The sequence below is a fragment of the Peromyscus maniculatus genome, chromosome 5, assembly GCF_049852395.1.
Source record: "Peromyscus maniculatus bairdii isolate BWxNUB_F1_BW_parent chromosome 5, HU_Pman_BW_mat_3.1, whole genome shotgun sequence".
In the NCBI taxonomy this organism is placed as follows: domain Eukaryota; kingdom Metazoa; phylum Chordata; class Mammalia; order Rodentia; family Cricetidae; genus Peromyscus; species Peromyscus maniculatus.
In genome coordinates this window covers 56,340,675-56,362,898 of record NC_134856.1, presented here as the reverse complement: position 1 = coordinate 56,362,898, position 22,224 = coordinate 56,340,675, and the positions used below count along the sequence as shown (strand labels likewise).

Here is a 22,224-nt window from a genome sequence, read left to right as displayed (position 1 = left end):
GCTCAGTTCACCAGGGGAGGGCCTGGCTGCCCTCCGACTTCCGGGCATACAAGGCTTCACTGTCTGGCCAAGAGCCAACAGAGCAGGTGTGCAGAGCAGGGGTGCCTCCTCCTGTGACCCTGTGAGAGTGCCTTCGGGAAGCGTGGGGACTGAGGTCTGGGCGGGCCTGTGACACGTCTGCTTTGGAAAGTAGGTTCTGGGTGACGCTGGCTTCTGCAGGGGAGATACTGAAGGCAGTCAGGGAAGCCGGGGGCTGGGAGGGACATTTCACGGCAGCTTGGAGGACGGCAGCCTGAGCTCCAGCAGCTGCCTGTGACCATGAGGAACCCCTTCACAGCACCTCTCTTCCCTTCCTTTCTGGGGTCTAGGTAATACACAGAAGTCAACCTTGCTTAGGCCACGCCTGTGGCTTACAGTCAGCCTCACCCCCCACCATTCCCGAGGCCATTTTGCATCGCCCTTTGACTCCAGAGGTTTGGGCTCGGTAACAGCTGTGCTGTTTCCTTGAGCAAGACGGCCTAATGCAGAGTGATGCTGCGGATCGAGGCTGCACAGGGTGGCGCCCATGGGCTGCCCAGGCATCCTCTGGGAATCCTGCCACCGACCCTAGGGAACACAGCCACCAGAATGGACTGGCCTATGGGAGGATCAGACGTCCAACAGGTCCTTAAGCATCCTGGTTTCTGGGGCCAGAGCGGCTTCCATTCAACAATTATAGGAGAGGAGAGAGAAGGGGGGCGGAGGGAAGGAGGGAGGGAGGGAGGGAGGGAGGGAGGGAGGGAGGGAGGGAGGGAGGGAGGGAGCACACTGTTTCTCCATGTGGCCTGAGGGCACATGTGCACACATCCAAGCTGGCAGGACACTAAGGTGTCCGTGGGCCTGGAGGATGGAGGTCAGGGAAGCTTTCGGATGTGGACGGCAGGGAAGTTTGGTGAGAAGGCAGCAAAGGGGAGAGAGCAGAGGGAAGGACCAGAAAGACCCTAACTGGGGTGAGGCAGGGTCAAGGAAGGCAGGCTTCCGGGCCATTGGGGGATGGCCTTGGGTGGCTACAAGGACTTTAAACGCAGTTCTGGGGTGATAGTCCCAGCAGCAGGAATCCTAGTGGGGGGCACTGCAGACTCCACCCGGCGCTATGGTTTGGCATCCTGTGTGGACTGGGAGCTGTGATGACTGTTGATATGTACACGCAGACATGTAACCTGCAGGTCACAGCCAGGAAGCACAGGGCACTGTCCTCTGTCTTTATTTCATCTCCTTCCTCAGCATGGCCTGACTCTCTGGGACCTGCCCCTAGGAGAGTCAGCAGCCTTGGGCACCGGGGAGCTGGCCACACGCTGGCCACAGCCACGTCCTTCCTGTGCGTGTGAGGCCGACACACATCAGTGATCTCAAGGATGGGCACAGCCAGTGGTCAGGGTCACCCGAGCTCGAACAATCAACTAGGGCGGGGGAAGCCTCACTTGGGGATTTCATCCCAGTGTTTTCGAATCTGGTCAACCTGATTGCAGGAGAGGGGTTTGTTTCCATTCAAGGATCTCTGGGCCGGCTGCAGGGCCCACCGCACATGATCATCAGGGGGTGTCTGCTGTCCTCCGGCCTTGGCCCGCTGGCTCCTCTGGTCACGAGGGGTAGAACTGCCTAAGAAGCTCCTTCTTATTCACTTTGCCCATCTGGTTCCGTGGAATCTCCTCCACCAGCAAGAGCTCCGAGGGTATGGCATAGGGTGCCAGGACACCTCTGCAGAGACAAGCACAGCTTGGGATGACTGCCCGGCCTGGGAGTATGTAGGCATGACATACCCAGCAGTCATGGTGGGCTCACACCCTGACTCTGTGTTGGGTGGCAACAGGATAGGCCACCTTGCCCTTTGCAGGGAGAACCATCCTCTTCCCTCCGGCTCCAAGGCCTGCAAAGTCAGGTCAGAGGCAGCAGAGTGACTGGATGTGGACATGGAGAGGGGGGAACCAGGGAAGAAGGCGGCAGCGAGGCCCCTGCTCTGCTCATCCTGCCTGGTCTTGTCCTGCCCTGGAGGGAACTGACCACAGGCTTGCCTATTGTTGTTCCCTCCAAAGGTGACTCTGGCACAGTAGAGTGGCCCCCGTAGGTGACAAGCATGGTTAACTACAGAGAAGTAGCTTTTGGGCCACCAGCAGACAGGGGACATTCCTTTTGGTAGGAAAAAAGCTGCAGTCCTGGTCAGAGTCTCAGATGCACTGAGGTAGGGATGTACTCCAAAGGCCACATGGGCCAGCCACAGGTGACTCCTGCAGATGCTCTCCTGTTCCTGTACATGGACAACCCAACCAGAGATCGTGTGTAAGGCCTGGAGTAGAATCCTAGGCTGCCCTCAAGTTCCACTGACCAGAGGCAACTGGTCTTGACTTTACCCAGGGTCGTGAGTGATACATCCAGGGTTGCACGTGCCGTTTAAGTTCAAATGCGCTTTTTAGACTGTAGGCCACTCATGGCCTTCTGTGTCACACTGTGCTCCTGTCTGAACCCCACCGGCTCTTACGCTACAGACCTGCACATGCTCATGACTCATGTGACAGCTTTTCTGGCCACCTGCAGTGGCCACTGCTCAGACTCCCCAGCAGAGCTAGGTGCCCTGTGGCACTTGGGCCTTGTTTCTCTGCCCACTGTGGGACTGTGTCCCCACTTCTGGTTGGACTGGCTTTACTCCCTATGATGTTCACCCCAAGGGCTCCTTTTGGAGACCCCACAAGGAAGGGATCCCAGGCCTCGCAGGGGCCCATCTCCCCTCTGTGTGGCTTCTGGTCCTGCTCTGCTTCCTGGCGCCCCGTCTTTCTCCGTTTGTCCTGCCTGCCTGGCCTGTGTATTTCTATGTAGAAACTGGGCAGCTTTTTACAGGGAGGTCCAGTGTGCAGTGTCACGTGGGGACTGGGTACAAACCTCTACCATGGGCTGAAGTGGCCAGCTGGCACCCGGTACCAGACAGGGAGGCACAGCACAACCACGGGCTGGACTTCTGGCCCCATCCCAAGTAACAGACACGTTAGCGTCCGGATAACTGTGTGTCTGCGTGGGACTGGGAAGAGGCGGTGGGGACGCTTGCCCTGAACACGGGAGGAAATGTCCAGTCGACTGCTGGTGGTCCTCCGAACCCCTTCCTCAGCTCAGGAACGTCTCCTCTCTGGTGCTGCTGCGAATTCCTGCAAGTGGCACTGGGATCTGGAGACGTTCTTTCCGTGTCAACTGAAAAGACTGCACGGCTTTCCCTCTGTAAACACGGCACGCCACGCGGACGGGCGTCTGAATGTTTAACCTCACACTTCGGGTATAAGTGCCACACGATCATGATGTGTTGGCTCTTTTGTGAATAGGACCTAATTTCCAGCATTTGGTTAAGCATTTTGTGTCTGTCTGACAGGAAACTGGTCTGGGCTTCTTGTCTGGTTTTGGTAGCTGGGTCGTGGGTCCCATGAAGTCAGCTGGGAGTGTCCCTCCCCACCGGAAAGGACTTGTATGCACTTTGTGGCAGGTCCCCCGAGGTGCTCAGTATCATTTGCTGACAGAGCCTTCTGGGCCAGGTGTTTGCTTTGTGGTAAAGTTTTCAGCTGGGAACTCAGCTTCACAGACACAGCTCTTCAGCCTCTGGCTTTGGGTCAGCTCTGGTACTACCAGATCCAAGGACACACTTGAGGCTGTGAGGCACCTCCTCAAGAAAACTGGGCTGCTGTGAGGTCCCACTCTGTGGATAACAGCGACACCTGGGTTCTTTCTGCTTCCTCCTGAATCTCTCTCATCTCACAGCTCAGGCTGGCCTTGAACTTGCTATGTAGCCAAGACTGGGTTGAACGCTTCACGCTCCCACATCTGTTACCTCAATGTCTAAATCACAGGTGTGAGCCACTGTGCCCAACTCTCCCTTTCAATCAATATGGAGAAACCCTGGTGCTCCGTTAGTTCCCTCTCCAGACACTGTCTCTTTCTGGAACTTCAGGAGGAGCACTCCTGTCTCTCCTCCCCACCTGCCTCTCTTTAGCGGTAACTGGACAGCCCAGCACTGTGTCCTGAGACGGCATGGCAAGCAGGGCTCCAGGGGAGAAAGTGTGGGTCACCAGCAGCAAGCAGCACCCACCAGGCATGGCCAGGACACCACATGAGGGAGAGGAACACCTGGGCCTCAAGGCCTCTGCCAGTGGCAGGCCAGCCTTCCCTTGAAGGAGGCACTTGGAGGAGGCTTAGACACTGTTCTCTGGGGAGTGGGTAGGTGTGGGGGTTAAAAGTGGGGATATCTCCTCAGGACCCCTCCCCAAGAAACAACGTGTGGGGAGGCTTCCCACTGTGGGGGCGACATCTGAGGGGCAGGCAATTCCCTGTGGGCAGTCTGCAACTTGGCTCTGCCCATGTCTGACCATCTTTCTTGCATTGTCCTGCTGTACACAGCCACAACTCCCAGGATGCTCCAAACCTCAGGGTCTTCTTATACTCAACATGAACACCCAAGCAAGGAGCCCAACTCGAAGCTTAGAGACAGGCCACGAGGGGAAGCACTCATGGACACGGGCCATGGCCTAAGGAATCCAGGCCAGGGTAGGACCTCCACCCAGCAACCACTGTGGCTCTCAGCAGAGGATGCCTGGGTGTTTTTCTTCTCAAGAAAGTAATTGTTTAATCAAAGCAGCGAGCGAGCGGCCAAGCAGACTGTTGCCTCTGCTAAGCCATAGAGGCTCCAACTGTGATTTTGCAAATCCAGGGGAATCGGTAATTGCCCAGCTGTGCGGCCCCTGATGAAACAAGGACTCCTGCTGTTTGTGAAGTCTTGTTGGGCAGCCAAAAATAGTCCTACGCCGAGAAGAAGAGAAGAAGGCGGGGGTGGGGGTGGGGCAGGGGGAGACACAGCAGAAAGGAGAGAACTTCTCCCATCTAAAACCCAGGGGTATCCTCCTGGGCCACAGTGGAAGATCAAGGTGGCCTACCCAGCTGTGAAGGTCTCAGTGAGCCCCTCCGTCCTATGGGTCCTGGGGGGACATCAGAACCCACCAGGGGCTGACATGAGAGACACTGGAGTCTAACACAAAGGATGAGGGTGGAAAAAAAAAAAAGCCAGCATGTTGGAAGTGGCACAAGCCCTTAATCCCAGCTCTCGGGAGGCAGAGGCAGGCAGAGCTCTGAGTTCGAGGCCAGCCTGGTCTACAGAGCAAGATCCAGGACAGGCACCAAAACTACACAGAGAAACCCTGTCTCGAAAAACAAAAAACGAGACGAGCAAGTGCAGGTGATGGGCTGGAAAGTGCCCCACCCTGGGTCTGAGGAGGGAGCTGCGGGCACAGTCCACAGACACCGAGAGCTAGGGGTGGTACGCCAGGCGGTGGAGGCTCCACAGAAAGGCTGAGGCATGAGGCCACCCTCAGGGCAGAACAGAAAAGGCTGCTGGGCCCAGGCCATTCTGTGGCGGGCTGTGCCAGTTTGGCAGGGTACAGAGAGGCTCTTGCTCAGTCTAGCGCTGGATTAGCCAGGTGAGGGGCCTCAGCCTCACAATGCTGTGGGGTTTATCTGTAAGCTGAGAAACACACATCTCTGCCTCAGACTACTCCCGACTCCCAATCCAGTGTGCAGGTGGAGGCCTTTCCTGTTTCCAGGTCTGCGCTTAATGAGGAAAGACAGCCGCTTAGGGGCCACCTTGCCGACCTTTTCAGCTTCTTCCTCCCCATTTCCAAAATCGGGAATGGTTCACCCCTGCTTCCCAGCTCCTGAACAGGCCCTTCCCATCCTCCCATCCCAAGACATTCCCTTAGATACCTTAGAACCCACAACAGCCCGTTAGCCCTACCTGGCCCACTCCTTGAGATCCCTGTGCGACAGTGCGTGTCCTTCTTGAAGGGCCACTACAGCCGTGACCCGCTGGCCCCATGTCATATCCGGAACTCCAATCACAGCCACATCTGAAGACAGCAGAACAGGTTGAGGATACCTGGAAGGCCCTGACGACCACTACAGGCTGAATAGCGCTCAGGCATGTGTGGGTAATGCCAGGCAGTTAATGCAATGCCCAAGCACCTGGAGCAAGACCTTGGGAGTGTCCCTCATGGGAGTGGGGCGGCGTCTCCAGGGGCTCAGCCTGCTCTTGCTTGATCTGCAGAGCAGGTGTATGTTCTGGCCAGGTCTGTGGGCCCCTCTGGAATAGCGGGCAGCAGCCCGGGGTTGCCATCAGGATCCTGTGTGCTGAAGGCCAGGGAGGGAGCAGGAACACATTTATTTCACAGGATCCCTCCTAGCAGGTAGAAGAGGGTCCTCGACAGCCAACACTTAACAGAGTAGAAAAGGTGGTACTGCGTCTTGAGGTCACCATTCACTCACCTGTGATGCTGGGGTGGGCCAGCAGGTGCCGCTCAATCTCCAGGGCGCTGACTTTATAGCCTCCAGTCTTGATGATGTCCACTGACGTACGCCCTCGGATCCAGTACCTATCATCCTTGAACACAGCGGTGTCTCCTAGAAAAGGGGGTTCTGTGATAGCTCTGGACAGTCTGGGAGTACCTGAACACAGGAGACCTTGGTGATCCTGATCACCACCCACAAGAGTCCTCGGGGGCCACATGCATGTGTGTGAGACCCACTATTTCCAGTGTCCGGGCCCACCTCCTGTGGGGACTGGTGCTGACGACATGTGTCCCTCTCCATTCTCTATCCCTATGATACCAGCACCTTGCCTCACAGCCAGCGGTGGGGAGTAGAGCCCACCAGAATCCATGGCATGCTAGGAACCCAGTGGGCCTCTGGGGTCTGTAAATACCCTGAACTTGTAAGCCAGTGTGGGCCATGTTTTTGTCAGAGAAAAGGGCAACAGTGTGTGGTATTTTCAGAAAACAGCAGCAAGCGGTTTATTGCCTATGACTCTGACTCAGAATGAACTACAGCAGGAAAGCAGAAGCCTTGACCCTGACACAACCCATGCACAGCTTCACGTAGATACACGCAGGGCACCCTCCCGCCGGGTTCCACTCCTATCCACATAGCTCTGCCATCCTACCATGGGTGGGTCCTGGTCACTTTCAGCTCCTTCTCTGACACGGGGATACCCTGTGACGAACGTCCTCCTGCTCTTGATTCCCACCACCCCCAAATAGCAACGGTGCTTTTCTCCCTAAGCAAAATAACTGTCCCACTTGGCTCTTTTCACAAGGGAGTCTGGGACCCCACAGAAACACGGGCAGTATCAGGAGCAGGGAGCAGGCCAGAACACAGGGCTGTATTTCCAGCTGAGGCTCCCTCCTGCACAATGGCGTGGGGGAGGTGTGTGTCTGCACATTAGTGCGCCTGCATGTCCATGCACACACATTTGCATGATTATGACTGTGTGTCGGCATGCAGATGTCAGCGGCAGCTCTGACAGCAGAGATGTCTGTTCACACGCTCCCTGCACTCCCTGTGGGTTATTAGCTGGAATAAATCATAAATATTTCATTATACATCACGTAGTCCGACATGGGAAGGCACCATCCATCACCTTACTACTCCCTGGGACTTGCAGTACAGGGCACACTCCAGTCTATTAAACAAGATGGATGGGTGGCCTGGACGAGCCCAGGGCTTATTTATGGTAGAGGGGGAAGGCTAGCCCCTGGAGCAAGGACTGGCACTGGGCAGTTCTCTCTCCAGTGTGGCAGCTCTGGATGTAGCAGGTGGCAGAAGAGCTGGATGGATGGCCTCAGCCTAGATGAGGATAGCCCCTTGGGCAGGTACTGACTGGAGGAAGAGGACCCAGGTGTGGGCTATGGGGTATACATGGCTTGTCCTGAGTCCTAAGGGACCCTCCATGATCCCATCCCCGTTGTAGCTCTGGGTCCAGCTGTGCCCCTCAGACTGGAAAGCCTAGTCTTCCACTGGATTATCCTACCCTGTAGCTATCAGGTTGCTCAACCTCCACAGTGAGGTGGAAGCCTGGCATTGAGGGGCCCCAGAGTTCTGCACGCACAAGTTCCTGCTTTGAGGCTGGGCTCCCAGGCCGCTCCTCTCTCTCTTGAGAAAAGAGATCTGGGCATCGCTGGGCACAGTCTCTTCTTAGGTGGACCCAGTGCCAGCGCTTGAGGACTGGCTCTTGCGTGTGACATACAGGATCACACATTTGGGGAGTCAGGCTGATTGCTCCTCAGGGAGGAGATGCCGTGGATCGGAGAGGGGAGAGCGCGTGACTAGCTCTCTGGGCGAAAGGCTGGGGTGCGGAGGACTGGAGGACAGAGGCTATGGTGCCGATGGAAGGGTGTGCAGAGGGCCGGGCTGCTCCACCGCAAACACCTGTCATGGGGATGCAAGGTGCCCTCTGAGGACACCAGCTCTGCAAAGCCACCTCCTGAGTCCGGCAACAGTAGCTGCCATGGCTTGGGGACACTGTAGGATGATGGGCGCCAGTGTCTGACTACCTTAGTGTCCTCTCTGGCTGGAAGGTACCCGTGTTAGCAGCGTTCCTGGGAGGATGGAGTTAAGAATGGAGCCTCTGCCTGTGACTTCAAACATCCTTGACTTGGCTATCCTTCATAAACTTACATGTTACCTCATGCTCTGTCTATAGACCCACTCTGGGGTGTAACTATGGAGGCCACACCCCGGGGTTTCCCTCTGCCCAGTGCCATGCTGCTTAGAGCTCATGATTTCCTACAGTCCGGAGGACCTCAACACCAGCATGCTCTCACAGCTCTGACAATGCCGACTACGGAGTCTGAGCCACTGGGGTGCGCTTGGCCTTGATCAACCTTGGCCATCGAGACAGCCTAAATCTCTACAGCTGGTGCCTATGCCCAGGTGATGGCTGGGAGGAGAAAATGCCAGGCTTCTGCAGTGCTCACAGGAGCAACCCAGCCCAGGCCTCCATTTCTACTTGGACGACTGGATTCCATTCTGCTGACCGGGCATGTTCACTGCAGAGTCTGAGGCAGGACAAGCAGCCTAGGCCTCCCATCAACACCCCAACCAGAGGGGTCCCGTGCCTTTTGCAGCATGGCACAGTGGCACCTCCATGGCTCCAGCCATGTTTTTGCTCTTGTCACTGTCTGAGTCTTAGGGACACTACTCTTTCCAGGAGTCTTAGGGACACTACTCTCTCCAGGAGTCTTAGGGACACTACTTTCTCTAGGCCACTTGGTATCCTCGGCCTTCAAAGGCCTGAAGGACCAGCAGAGCATGCTGGAGTCGAGGGCTCATAGACTGTAGGAAATTACGAACTGTAAATAACATGGCATCAGGCAGAGGGGAAACCCCGGTGTGGCCTCCAAGGTTATCCAGGGTGGCTTCTGTGGACAGATCTCAAGCTTAGAAAGGATAGCCAAGCCAAGATTTGAAGGTAAGCCGTAACCAGAGGCTCTATTATTAACTCCGCCCTCCCAGTAATGCTGCTAACACAGGTACCTTCCAGGCACAGAGGGGACACCAAGCATCCACGTCCTCATAAAAACTAAGTTTGGGAATTCACAGAGTACACGGGAGTGTATGGGAGACGATCTGGATGGTGGTGTCCCCAGTGGAGACAGAAGCAGGACCTGGTCCTCCCACTGCCGGCCACCACACAGGCTGAGTTGCTTTTGCTCCAGGGCACTGTGCTGGGTCTTCACTCCACATATGCTGAGCATCCGTGGCTCCACATAAGAACTACTCTAGATGTGCCCTGGGGCCTCATTGTGTTGGGTCCTGGGCTATCTCCAGGTTTCAAAAGATGGTAACTACTTCCTTGGCTTCCTTTCCTGGGTGGGAATATAGAAGGGTGTTGCCTCTAAAAAGGAGCATGGTGCTGCTCACAATACCCACAAGGCAGAGATGGAGGGGGCATACTCTTCAGGCCACTAGGTTTCTGGGAGGGAGGGGATGTTGTCATCATTAGAAAGCTGTACTTAGTGTTAGCATGACAGAGGGATGCCAAGCGGATTCCATTGGCATGGGGCTGAGGTCCATCTTCCATGACTGCAGCCTAACTCAGTCGGGCTGCCTCAGTGGCTGAGCTGTCTATGCCAGGATATCAGGAGGCTGTGAGCCTGGCTCATCCTGGTCATTCTGCATCCTTCGGCAGAAATCCTTACCCTGTTTGTACCCTTGGGCAGAAGGCTTCCTGTTGTCTCAGAAGAAAGCTCGGGTACCTCCCAGGGTCCTGAGGTCCTGCCAGGAGACTGCCAGCTGGGATCTCCAGCACAGTCATCCTTAAGCTGCTCACGGTGCTGTGTTCCTTCTTCCTGGCACTACTGTGCCTCTGCCCTCCATCCCCTGCTCTTGCCCTATCTCTGGCTAGTTCATTCATAGGAAATCTCCTGGATGTCACAGACTCAAGCAGCCTCCTGCTATTTTACTGTCCTGAGCTAATCCCTTAGAAATTCACCTAATGTCTGACTTTAGACCTCTCAGTGTGGAGCCATTTTGGCCCCTCCAGCTTATCCTGGCCTGTTCAGCACAACCCCATTACCAAGGGCCAAATTAAATAATTATTAATTCAATTATTAATTAAAGACAGGGAGGCTAGGGCAAGCAGGCAGGGGAGAAGCCCCAAGCACCCGAGACACCAGGCTGCTGGGCCGAGAGTTAAAGACAGAGTCTTCATTTTGAAGAGCACATCAAACAAGTTAAGTAACTTTTACTTTTTATAACAACATATTTGTCAGAATGCATTGATCTGGATTTAGCCTCCTGCCAATGTGCCTCCTTGGTCTGACCTGACGTGTGCATCGAGGGAATTTTGTTCCGACAGAAACAGCATGCGATCAATAAAATCTTATTACATGGATTTATGCACTGCTTTCAAACCCAGTGCTAGTTCATGTCTCTGCCTTAAACTGTAATTGAAAATAAACCTGTGATAGTTGGATTTCGGTTTCTGGTTGCAAGGATAGAGTAGGAGCCAGTGCCTTCCCTGAGGAGCCTTCCCTGAGGGAAGCACTTCCTGCGGTCAGTTCACTCTCCTGGCTAGGGACCCTATAAACAATAGCACGGCGTCCACTCTGCTGAGGACTGAGGGCTGCTAGTCTGGCATGATGCCAGGCATCCACAGGCAGCTGCAGAGTGGCATCCTATACTTGGGCTTTTGGTCCTCAAAGCTTTGGGGACCCAGGACTACCTATCCTGTGGCTGCTCTGTCACATCTGCCAGTTCTGTCTCCCAGCAGCTTCAATCCCACCTGGGCCTCTCCGGTCTGATAGAGGAGGTGGCTGAGGCAGGGAAGGGGAGGTATTGTGACCTTGGCAGAGGGGAGCCAGCTGTCACTGGCACCAAAGCAGAAAGCCTCTGAGACCTGAGCCTGGGGGCAGAACCTAGGGAGGTATTAGAAAGAGCAAGGAATAAAAGCAGAACAGATGCAATAACTTCCCAGGATTCTAAACCTCACCCAAACCTGCTTGGGACAGTGGCAGACCAGACCCAGCTAGGAAACCCTCAGACAAAATTAACTATAGTTTATTTGATTTTAAAGGCATAAATGCTAAACTAGGGAACAAGCAGAAGAAATTATATTTAAGAAGTTGAATGCCAGAAGGCAGACAGGCACCAGGTGATCAAGAACTGTAGAGCAGGAGCGCCACAAAGCAAAGAAAGAACGCACAAGTGTATACTGATCACAGGCCTCTAGATGCCTTGGGAAAGAGCAGGGCCTCAAGAAGAAACTGTAGGCACCTGAGACCTATGGATCCTGGCCTCTCCGGCACAGGCAGGTAGCATCACCAGCACGAGCTAACCAAGCAAATACCTGTGGACTAAATGGGCTGTGGGCACCATTTTGGGAGTAGGGTCCAGCAGAGGATGGCAGAGTATGAGCTACCAAGTGGCAATACTAGCTCATGATGTGGGAATGGGGGTCGGCATCCCAGAATCCACCAGCAAGGCTGGGGGAGAGGATGGAAGCAGCAGTGGTTTTTTGTTTTCACATTAACATTATCCTGGAGTCTTGAATCTTCTGGGCTGGCTGGGTTGGGAGAGTCTAAGCCATGGACAGGCACATAACTCAGATTTTAGCTTGTAAACTCCTGCCTAGAGTTCGCAGCTCACTAAATAGGAACAAACCAGGGACAGATTCTGTTAGTACTCATACCGTTCTGGCACCAGGGTGATGAGGCCACCTTCCTGTGGTCCCCGGCCTGTTTGGTCCACACACTGCACCTGAGGCCAGGGACTTACCATTGGGAACAAAGCACAGAGGGTGCCAGGTGACCTCCTTTTTCTCGTTTCCACCAGCCAGGAAGGTATTGCTATTTTCTCATCCTCCCAGGTGATAGTCACACAGCAAGGCAAGAGTAGGGAGCTCAGTGGTCAGAAAGGAAGACCTATACACGCCTCCACTGACTGTGATGCTGAGGGTCTATGGGAAGACTATTGGGGCTTGATCAATCGACAATTGATTAAAAAACCTAAAGCTCTCCAATACATCAATGCTAACCTTTAGAGGTCACGCTGGAGAAGCCTAAGGAGAGCTAGGGAGGCCTCACAGCAGCACTTGGTACTAACCTGACCAAACACGTACAGAACCTCACGAGAACTTGGCACACGCTGAGAGCAGAGGAGAAAACGGATCCTTCGGCCCAGACGGCAGTGCAGATGGGGTAGTGTGACTCCCTTGCCTGGCTATCCTGGCCCACATCAGGTATGTGGTAAGTAGTGGACAGTGTCATCATCGGGGGTGGCCTCTTCCAGGCTAAGCTCTGGCTTCTGCATGTCCCACGTCCCCATGGAAATCCACGTTAGGGGTAGCACAGCCTGTCTGGAGGATTCCAACCCCTAAGACACCCAGTGCCTCTGGGGTTCTGCTACCTCATGCCCTCCCTGCTGAGGCCTTGCTCTCCTGATGGGCACGCTAGCACAGACTGCCCACCATGTACAGTTACTATGGTGCAGGAAGGCAAGGTTGGCTCCCAGCCCGGGTCTTGGCTGATTCCAATCCTGCAGGCAAACAACCAGCCTCTGTCGTCTGCAGAGGGGACTCAGGGGTTCACAGACCCTGACTCACAGTACTACCAGTCCTATGGAGGGCATGGGTAAAAGTCAACAGATTACATCTGAAAACCATCTAAAGCCATGTGTTTAAGACATTCTGCAGCCCAACCCTCCAAAAGTACACGATGGTCCAGTGTCGATCAACATGGAAGGGCAAAACCCCCAAAGCTAGCCACACAAAACGGACAACAGCAGAGCCCCAACAGCTGGACACACATGGAGGCAGGGTACAAAATCTGGAGGTGGGGTATCTGTAGAGGGAAGGCCCGTTTGGAAGAGCGAGTGCATTTCTCTCTCTTTCTCCCGGTAGCTTGGAGGTCCCTGGTGACTCTCCTCAGATCAGGGGACAGTTCTCTAAGGCCCCGCCTTGCTGGTGTATTAGTAACCGTACATGTTAACGTGCACACTGATGGCAGTGACTCATAGCTCCTAAGATCCTACCCACTCTCCTGTAGGGGTCTGACCCTGCTCTTTAGCCTTGGTGGTCCTTAACCAACCCCAGAAGAGTTGCTGTCTCCTCCTCTCACCCACCACCACCAGTCTAACTCTGCACTCCAGGCTCACCTGTGACGGCCTGCCTGGGCCCAGCTCCAGAATCACAGGGCCATAGGTAGGCCACACATTCCAAACAGTTTTGTTGGGCGTCTCAGAGTTAGGAGGACTAATTCTGGCAGCGAGGGAGGCCTCTGCTCCTTCCTGAGTAGCCACCAACCTTGTGAGTTTCTCTACACATCCTCTGGGGCAAGAAGAACTGCAGAAGTAGGGTGGCGAAGGTGGGAGCATTAGGGATCAGGTGGGTGACCCCATCCTCTCATCTTAACCCCGAGGATGACCTGGGAGAGCTGGGGATAAGGCCCTTCCCAAGAGCCTGGGACAGTTTTCTCTCCAGCTTATGCCACAATCCAAGTGGCAGGAGGGACAGCTAGGGAAAGGGTTAAGTTTAATTTATCCTGATTTCTACTTAATATCATGCTCTCCCCGTAGGAGCGGCAGCTGCGAGCTGATTGCACGCTCTCATTATGCAGTCTGTATCGCTAATGGCCTGTGACAAAGGCTTGCCAGCTCCCGGCCTTACCCCCGAGAGCCAATTAAACACACACACTCCCTTCCTGTTTGCAGCACGTTACAATGAAATTAAACTGAATTTCAAAATCGTTTTCTCCTGAAGACATCTCTTTACAATAATTAATGCATGCTATTCCTTTTCGGCAGAAAGGCCCACCCGGAGTGCTCACTGCCCACGTGGCTCCTGCTGCACCCCAGGGCTCCATGAGTCCCGGCATCAGTGAAGCCTATAGGGCTTGCTCCCTGTGTTTTTAAAGGGAAGAACACAGCGTTTTTACCCAAACCTAAACACAAGAAGGTGACCACAAAGCAAGTTGGGATTCCCACAGGGATTATTCAGAAGGCTGCTGGAGGGGGCTGCTAAAAGCAGGATTCTCTCAAAAGCAGGGTTTCCTACACACTGCATTGAGGGACAATAGCGGGAGGTTTGTTTCCCCCAGACAGCTGGCATTAACCAGGGTGTTTACAGAGGAGCACCGGGGAGCTGTGGGTTATATGCGTGCCATCACTGATCTACCGATATAATCACATCAGCTTCCCCTACCCTGAGCTGGTGACACCCTGGAATAGTGGCGGGCAGGCTCAGGAGCTCGTGGGTCTCTACCTTGGGCACTCCCTGAAGGTGTCTGATTGATGCCCCCGCCTGTCTAGAGTATACTGGCCCAAGGTAGCTGGGATAACACATGTTCCGGGGCCACCAGACTGAGGGTCACATTTGGCAAACGTATAGATTGCTTCCTTACCTCCAGACCTCCCTCTCTCAGAGGAGCCACAGTACCCACTCAGGCCCCCCCCACAAGGCTTTGCTTCCCAAAAGAGCATGGGGTGAAACTATCTCTGTCACAATGGCCAGGATGTCACATGGGAAACAGGCCTTTCCTTTCAGAAAGTATTACCTTAAGAACTAGAAAAGTAACCATGTACACAAAAATGTTAGAAATACAGAAGGGCCAAAAGGAAAAACTCCCAGAACCCTGACATCCTGAGGGCAGTAAGTCATGTGATGTTGATGAACTTCCAGGTAAAAAACAGACCAGCAGATAGACACAGCTGTACGGCCATACTGTCTCAGGACATGGGATTCCCACAGGATGAGGAGGGGGTCTCAGGAGAACAGACACATGGGTGGGGAAGTTACAGTATATGTTGTGTGTCTCCCAGCCTGCTTGGGTCCACTGTACTCACCCATGAGCCCCACAGACCACACAGAGGAGACCAAACTAGAATATGCAAATTAACAACCAAACCAAAACAAGTAATGGTGAGTGAACCTGCTTCCAACCCCAACGTAGGGAGAGGAGATTTTCAGAGTGCAAGAGTGTGGCTGTGTGGGTGGACAGGAGCGGCGGCATACCCAAAAGGGAGAGGAGGTCCTGACCTCAGGGGCAGTAGGTGCAGAATCATGGGGCATCAACAAGGCTATGGCAATGTGGCCAGCTGGCAGAGGGACAGAGTAGGAGCTACGTCTTGGGGATAAGGGCTCCAGGCTCCTTATAAGGGCAGTGAGCCTTTAGACCTTCTTTCCAATAGCCTGCAGGAAGCGGGGGCACCCACAAATGTGTCAAAACGGCAGTCTCCAAACAGCCTCTGCCTGCAGTGGGAGGTTCTAGAACACACAGACCAAGAAACATCCACACCGAGCAGACCTCCCTCAAGAGCAGTCCCCTCTGCCACTTCAGAGCTTGCTCCTACCTGTTCGGAACCAGCCATCTGAAGTGAAAGCATTTTTCGTTTCTTCTGGCTTATCCCAGTATTCTCGGAACACAGAGGGTCCCCTAACTAGCAGCTCTCCTTCCTTTTCCTCGAATCCTGGGGTCACCTGCAGAAGGAGGAGACATGTGGGTCAGAGCAGGCGAGTGGCTTCCACCTACATCAGAGACCAAATGGTTTTTGAAATTAGACGGTTGAAAATCTTGGAAAATCACAGCTGTCAGGGAGTGAACCTCAATCAGGCCCGAGCCAAGGGCTCCTCCTGTCCTTGGCCCGGGCCCCAAGGTGGAGGCCAGTGTCTGCCCACTCTTAAACACTGTTCCTGAATCCCATCTCTGTGTACTCCTCAGAAGTTGTGAAACACTGCCAGCACGACCCAACCAGCACCCCAGTACAGCGTCTGGGCAGCAACAGCTTTTGTTCAGAGTAACCAACCAAGGGAATTCCTAGATGTTAAGCAGACCGTGTGGCCACTCTGGCACTGTCATGAAGCCTACTCGTCTTTACCATGGAGCTTCTGTTTGTGGTCATGCTGTGGAACCTGGCCATGTCAGATCAGCACATAGTTACAGCTAGGAGGGAATGCCTGGAGCTGGCGGTGATGAGGCTGCTGTCTAGTGTGTCCACTAATCTTTACATCTCATTGTTTTCCGAGTATGATCCTTCCACTTTTTTAGTGCTTGAGTCACGTCTTATTCTGTAGTACAGGCTGGCCTAGAACTCATGTGTCCAGCCTGGCTGCATTGGTGGGTGAAGGATCCTGCTGCCAAACCTGAGGACTTGAGTTTGCTCCCTGAACAACCCACATTATAGAAGATAACCAACTCTCACAAGTTGCCTCTGACCTCTACATGCATGCTGTGTCACATATATGGGACACACAGGAACGGACACACACACACCCAGGATGCCCACTTTTCCTGCTTCTATGAGAGCCAGTAATGCAAATCCTTTCTTTTTTTTTTTTTCTTTTCTTTTTTTTTTTTTTTTTTTTTTTTGGTTTTTCGAGACAGGGTTTCTCTGTGTAGCTTTGCGCCTTTCCTGGAGCTCACTTGGTAGCCCAGGCTGGCCTCGAACTCACAGAGATCCGCCTGGCTCTGCCTCCCGATTGCTGGGATTAAAGGCGTGCACCACCACCACCCGGCCAGTAATGCAAATCCTATTTAGGGAAATAGGGCAAGAAAAAGAAATAAATAAAATTTTGGAAAGAAGAAATAAAAGGCTCCTATTTGCAAAAGACGTGATGGCCTATGTGAAAATCCCCAACATATTACAAAATCAATCAAACAACCTCCTTGAACTAGTGGGTGGATCCAGCCAGGTTATTAGAGGATGTGAGCATGCCCACCCCAAGTGAGTTGTATTTCTACAGACTAGCGATGAACAGCTAGAGACCAGCACTTGCAGCCCCGTGTTACTTGAAACAGAAGATAAGAAAAGGAAGAGGAAAGGTAAGAACCGTTTGAGCATGTCTGACAAATCATGCTCAGCAGCTGTTTGCTGAGGATGGCCCCCACACAAGACAGGTCAGAGCTACGAACCGGAAAAATACCATGCTCACGGATTGGGACGTAGTAATCGGTAGTTCTCCCCTCGTGATTCACAGGTGCAATATGACTCCAATTAAGAACCCAAAATGACTTCCTGTAGGTACAGACAGCCAGTTCTAAGACTGAGGGCCTGGGAAGATGGCTCATCGGAGAAGCCCTTGCCATGCAAATGTGAGGGCTGGAGTCTGGATCCCCAGAACCCACGTAAAAGCCAGATGTGGTCATGTGTGTCTGTAATCCACGCATGCAGCAAGACGAGAGGTGGAACAGGAGCCCTGCAGGCTCCAGGGCAGCTGTCTCGGAGTAAAGTTAGTGCCCAAGAGGAGCCTGCAAGACGGGAGATGAGGACCGACACCTGAGGTTTTCTTCTGATCTCCACATGCATGCCATGCATGTGTGCACCCCTACATGCAAATAAAACACGGGTATGTGCAAGAGTGTCGGGAGGAATAGCCCAGGGGTGGAACACTTGCCGAGGAGGTACAGGCCCTGGATTTGATCCCCAGCACTGCAAAACTTAAAGTTGAAAACTGACATTTGTAGTTAAAGGAACTTTGAAAACAGGAGTTAAGCTGCTAGAACCACACGCCGATGTTAAGCCTCACTATCCCGCCAAAGGAATGAAGATGGCATGGTGCTGGCACGGTCCACACATTCACCCAAGTGTGGGTAACTGACGTTCATCACGGTTGCATAGGCAAGTTAGTGAGGAAAGTGGTCTTCTCAGTAGATTACAGTTGACCAGCTGGAAAACCGTAGATGAAAATTACCTCTTCATACACTAGGCAAGAACTCACCCCAGATACCACATGGACTTAACCCTGAACTAGGCTTTCAGCAGAAAACCTAAGGAAGACTCCTTTAGCTCAGACCCCACACAGGGAAGCTTAAGCCATGGAAAAAATAAAGTAGGCTCGATCAACATTTAAAACTTGGATCCATACAACAGAGGAGAATTAAAAGACAAACCACAGAATGGGAGAACTGGCAAATCATGTAACCCAGACAGAACACTTAAACCCTGTTCTGATTCTGCAATGATGAGGACAGGCTGAACGTCTACTAGAGCAAGACCACACGCGTGCCCACACCCAGTTCTCTCCCCAGGTCTGGTTTTCAAACGCTGGTGACACACACCAGCAGGGAACGACAACAACACATCCCTAACATCAGGAAGACAACGCTCTACAATGACCTGAAGCACAGCGCGGCCATGAGAGAATGCTGGAGGTAAGTGGATGCCTGTGAAGGCGGATGGACGGCACCTTAGCCACGGGATCTGAGCATGTGCTGGACAGCAGACTACACACAAGTGCTAGAAGCTGCCAGCATCTACAGCAGTGGTCGGGGGCAAAGTCCGGACAGTATCAAAGGCTGGGAGGACTGGCAGAACAGACAGAATCTCCCATGTTAGTGGGAAGGTGAAGTATCACAGACCCTCTGCAGGAACGGTTCGGGTAGCTCCCAAACGTGCTGCACCATGCATCACCCCCCCCAATACCCCCCCAGGCAATTAACTTGGAGGAAGAGTTCCTTAGTTGCAGGATCTCAAAAGTAACATTCATCAAAACTATTCATTACAACCCAAGTCTGGAAACAACTTGTGTTGGTCAGTGTTTGACACACGATGTCTAGGAGGAAACGACTTGAATGGAGAGCTGGGCTGGGTGCTGGAAGGAACCTCCCATCTCGGTAGAGGCTCTGGGTGCTGCTGCTGTACGCTATTGATGTATTAACCTCACAGCATGGCCATTTCAGGCCTCCTATTCACCCAGCTGTCCTCACTCCATCTGCAGACCCATACATTCCAATAATGCCATCGGATTCATCATCTGCTGTGTCGTGGCACCAGGAGCCATCCTCGACACCTCTTCAGTGGGCAGCTATCTTACCACACCCCACCTTCCCCTCCAGACACTTCCCTAGGGACCCTGCTGAGTTCTAATGTCTTAGAGCGGCTCTCCCAGTCACCATGGTTTAGCCGATCTTGATAGTAAATATCACCTGCTTAAAACTCACTGTGTGATTTCTGTGTGACTGGAACAAAATAATACACACTCTGCTAACTCAGTAACAGAAGGCATTGCTCTACGCCGGAGTCACTGCACTCCTGTGGCTAGGAAACCAATCACTGTAATCCTACTGTGTGTGACTTTAAGATCTAAAGAGTGAGAACTTGAACCTTGCAAAGCCATGTTCCTTCCACAGTTAGGTATACAATGGCACCCAAAGACACCAGATCAGTGCCTGGCTCATGTGGTGGGCAGGCAGCAGGGACGGGGACCTTTAACCAGGACATCACCTTGAATCTTAATTTCTGCTTCCATACAGTAAGAAACAATAGACACGTATTCCCAGAGGAAGCATACCAGCTTATTAGCCCCGAGATACATGTCTGACCCCCCCCAACTCTCAACATATTGCATTTCTGAAATCTGGCTGTGGCTCATCTGCCATGGTAACTTGGATTTCAGACATGGATGCTCTGGGCTCCTGATGTGTGGTATCGCTCCCTGGGTGTCAAACCAGCTTTCATCACCGCATCGGTACCCAGAGACACAGCCGAGTCAGGGTCCTTAGGACACTAGCTCCCCAAGACTGAGCTCAACCCTCTCCTCAGACACCTCAAACAGGTTCACCATGTCCAAGGCCACAGAGACAGATGCCCTCAGTCCTAACTGTGCTTGGGAGGATTTGGGCTACTGTCTGTCTCAGGGTACAACCTTGCTACGGTGTCACAGTTGGACCATGCTTAGCCACCACGAGAAACAAATACTTCACCCATGGGGAAGCAGTTGGATTCCCAGTCCATTTCCGGGCTGTGCTGCTGGCCAGAGGCTGTCAGCAGCATTGGCCCCTTCTTTCCCGTCAGCTGCAAATGCGGCACAGCCCGACCTGACTCCTACATACATGTACACTCAGGACTGCGTGGTCCATCTGTGGCTGAGCCACATTGGAAGATGCTGGAATCCCAGAAGTAGGGCAAATGACAAGGAGGCAGGGACCCACACAAGACATCCCATTCCTAAATGTCACCTCAGGTCCCTTCATGATACCTCTTCCTGCTCTGACCTTCTGGGATGATGACAGCTTCTTGAGTGTTCAGTTCTGGAACTTTCCCCTCCTGCATCTTCCATCCTTCCCCGCCTTTCCCACCATGCTCTTCTATCCATGTACATCTGCTTTTGTGATTCCACAAGCAGTGGGTGTTAGCCTTCCATGCCTGGCTTATCTGGCTAAGGATGTCCTCCAGTACCACCCATGTTTCCCCAAATAACAGCACTTCCCTCTTTCTTGAGATCAGGTCTCACCATGTACCCCAGACAGACTTGGAATTCAGGATTCAACATATGGGCATTCACTGGCATGCCCAGTGTACCCCCTTTCAAAGGCCGAATGGTCCTCAGTATTCCACTGTGCACACATGCCACGTCCTCTTTATTGAGCTATACACCGAGGCTGATGCTATTCACTGGCTACTGTGGACAGTGCTGTAGCAAACACATCGCCTCCCTGGCAGACAGACATAGGTGCTGGATCTAGTCCTTTTTTAAAAAAACTTTCCAGAATGACTAAGAACATACTAACTTACGATCCCACAGTGAGCACGGGTCCCCTCACATCCTCACCAGCTGTGTTTTGTCTTTTTGATGGCTGCCATTCTAACACAGAAGAGTGGCATTTACTTAGGCATTCATTTGTATTCCCTTGACAGTTAGTGATATTAGTATTTTCACATACTTGTTGACCACATGGATATCAATTTGTAATTAGTGTCTATTCGGGTCTTTCACCTCTTTCAACAGGGTTACTTACCTCCTTGCCAGTGAGCAGAGTTCCTTCTAGATTTCAGATGTTTGTCCTTTTTTTTTTTTTCAATGTGTACGACATTAATGTGCTCAGAGGAAGGCAATGCATTCTGTAACCCTCCTCACACAATGACCAGATTTCTATTGGGTGTGTAATAAACAGAGGAGCCATTCTCCAGGCACCTTGCTCTGAGCACACCCCCAGATGTTCGGTCTTGTCACATGCACGGTTCCCACGTATTCCCTCCCACTCTGTCCTCCATCTCTTCACCATCACCTCACTGGCAGAAGCTTTCTTAGTTAACCGGATCCCAGCAACTGACTTTGGCTTTCGCCTGCTGTTTCTGAAGTTGTATCCAATCATCTCTGCCTAAACCACTGTTACCGAGCATCCCATCCTCTAGTCATTTCAGTTTCTGATGCTGCATTTAAGAACCTGTCACTTAGACTTGGTTCTTTCATACAGTCAGGTTTCATTGGATCTTTGCTTGTTTTTGAGTTAGCACCCCAATAAGTGACTCGGACTTATAGTAGGTACCTGTTCCACCTATAACCTTCAAGTACCAGCCCCTAGGGTGTGGCCTTGGGGCTAGCTTAAGATGAGGGGCAGTACACCTGGCCCTCTTCTCCCTTGTGGGCTTGGATGGTGCAGACTAACTCAGGAGGTAGGGACAGCATGGGACAGGATATTAGCCTTCCAGGACTCTGACGATTTTGCCTATTCTGTTCAGTGAGTTGTTCTCCCCAAAATAATTTCTGAATAAATAGTTCCTTTATCAATATCTATGGATTATCTGCAATACAGACTGGCCTTGAACTCACTACGTAAGCCCAAGCTGGCTTCACAGGTGCTGTGACGACAGGTGTGTAGCCCCACCCCACCCCTGCTCTGATTCTGTTTTTCTGTGTGTGGGCATCTGGTTTTTCCAACATTTACTGATGACACAGTCTTCTTCTTAAAACGTCTTTTTGGAACTTTTAAAAAACTAGAAGCAGTATCTCTCTAAGTATGGGCTTAAACATTTATCTGTATATGTATGAGGGTTTGTCTACATGCACTTATGTGCACCACAAGTTTGGAGTGTCCTCAGAGGCCAAAAGAGGGTGTTGGATCCCCTGGAACTGGAGTTACAGACGGTTGTGAGCTCCCATGTGTGTGCTGGGAA

At 52.7% G+C, this 22,224-nt stretch overlaps 1 protein-coding gene and 2 non-coding genes across 9 annotated transcripts in view; 1 reads left to right on the top strand and 2 right to left on the bottom strand.

The window, feature by feature from the left end:
• Positions 1–1,227: 1,227 nt before the first annotated feature.
• Positions 1,228–22,224, bottom strand: part of Acsf3 (acyl-CoA synthetase family member 3) — a 39,518-nt gene continuing 18,521 nt past the window's right edge. For all 7 annotated transcript variants that reach the window (XM_076572247.1, XM_076572244.1, XM_076572243.1 and 4 more), the window contains 4 exons: positions 15,682–15,808; positions 6,325–6,459; positions 5,798–5,909; positions 1,228–1,737 (listed from right to left, as the gene is read on the bottom strand). In XM_076572247.1, the coding sequence (XP_076428362.1) occupies positions 1,620–1,737; positions 5,798–5,909; positions 6,325–6,459; positions 15,682–15,808 (492 nt within the window). In that variant the 3' untranslated portion in view covers positions 1,228–1,619. The remainder of the gene's footprint in view (positions 1,738–5,797; positions 5,910–6,324; positions 6,460–15,681; positions 15,809–22,224) is intronic.
• On the top strand, positions 18,256–18,384 carry LOC121829894 (small nucleolar RNA SNORA72). The gene has a single exon (XR_006072948.1). It is a non-coding gene; the product is annotated as a small nucleolar RNA SNORA72 (small nucleolar RNA).
• LOC121829913 (small nucleolar RNA SNORA11) lies at positions 21,132–21,260 on the bottom strand. The gene has a single exon (XR_006072965.1). It is a non-coding gene; the product is annotated as a small nucleolar RNA SNORA11 (small nucleolar RNA).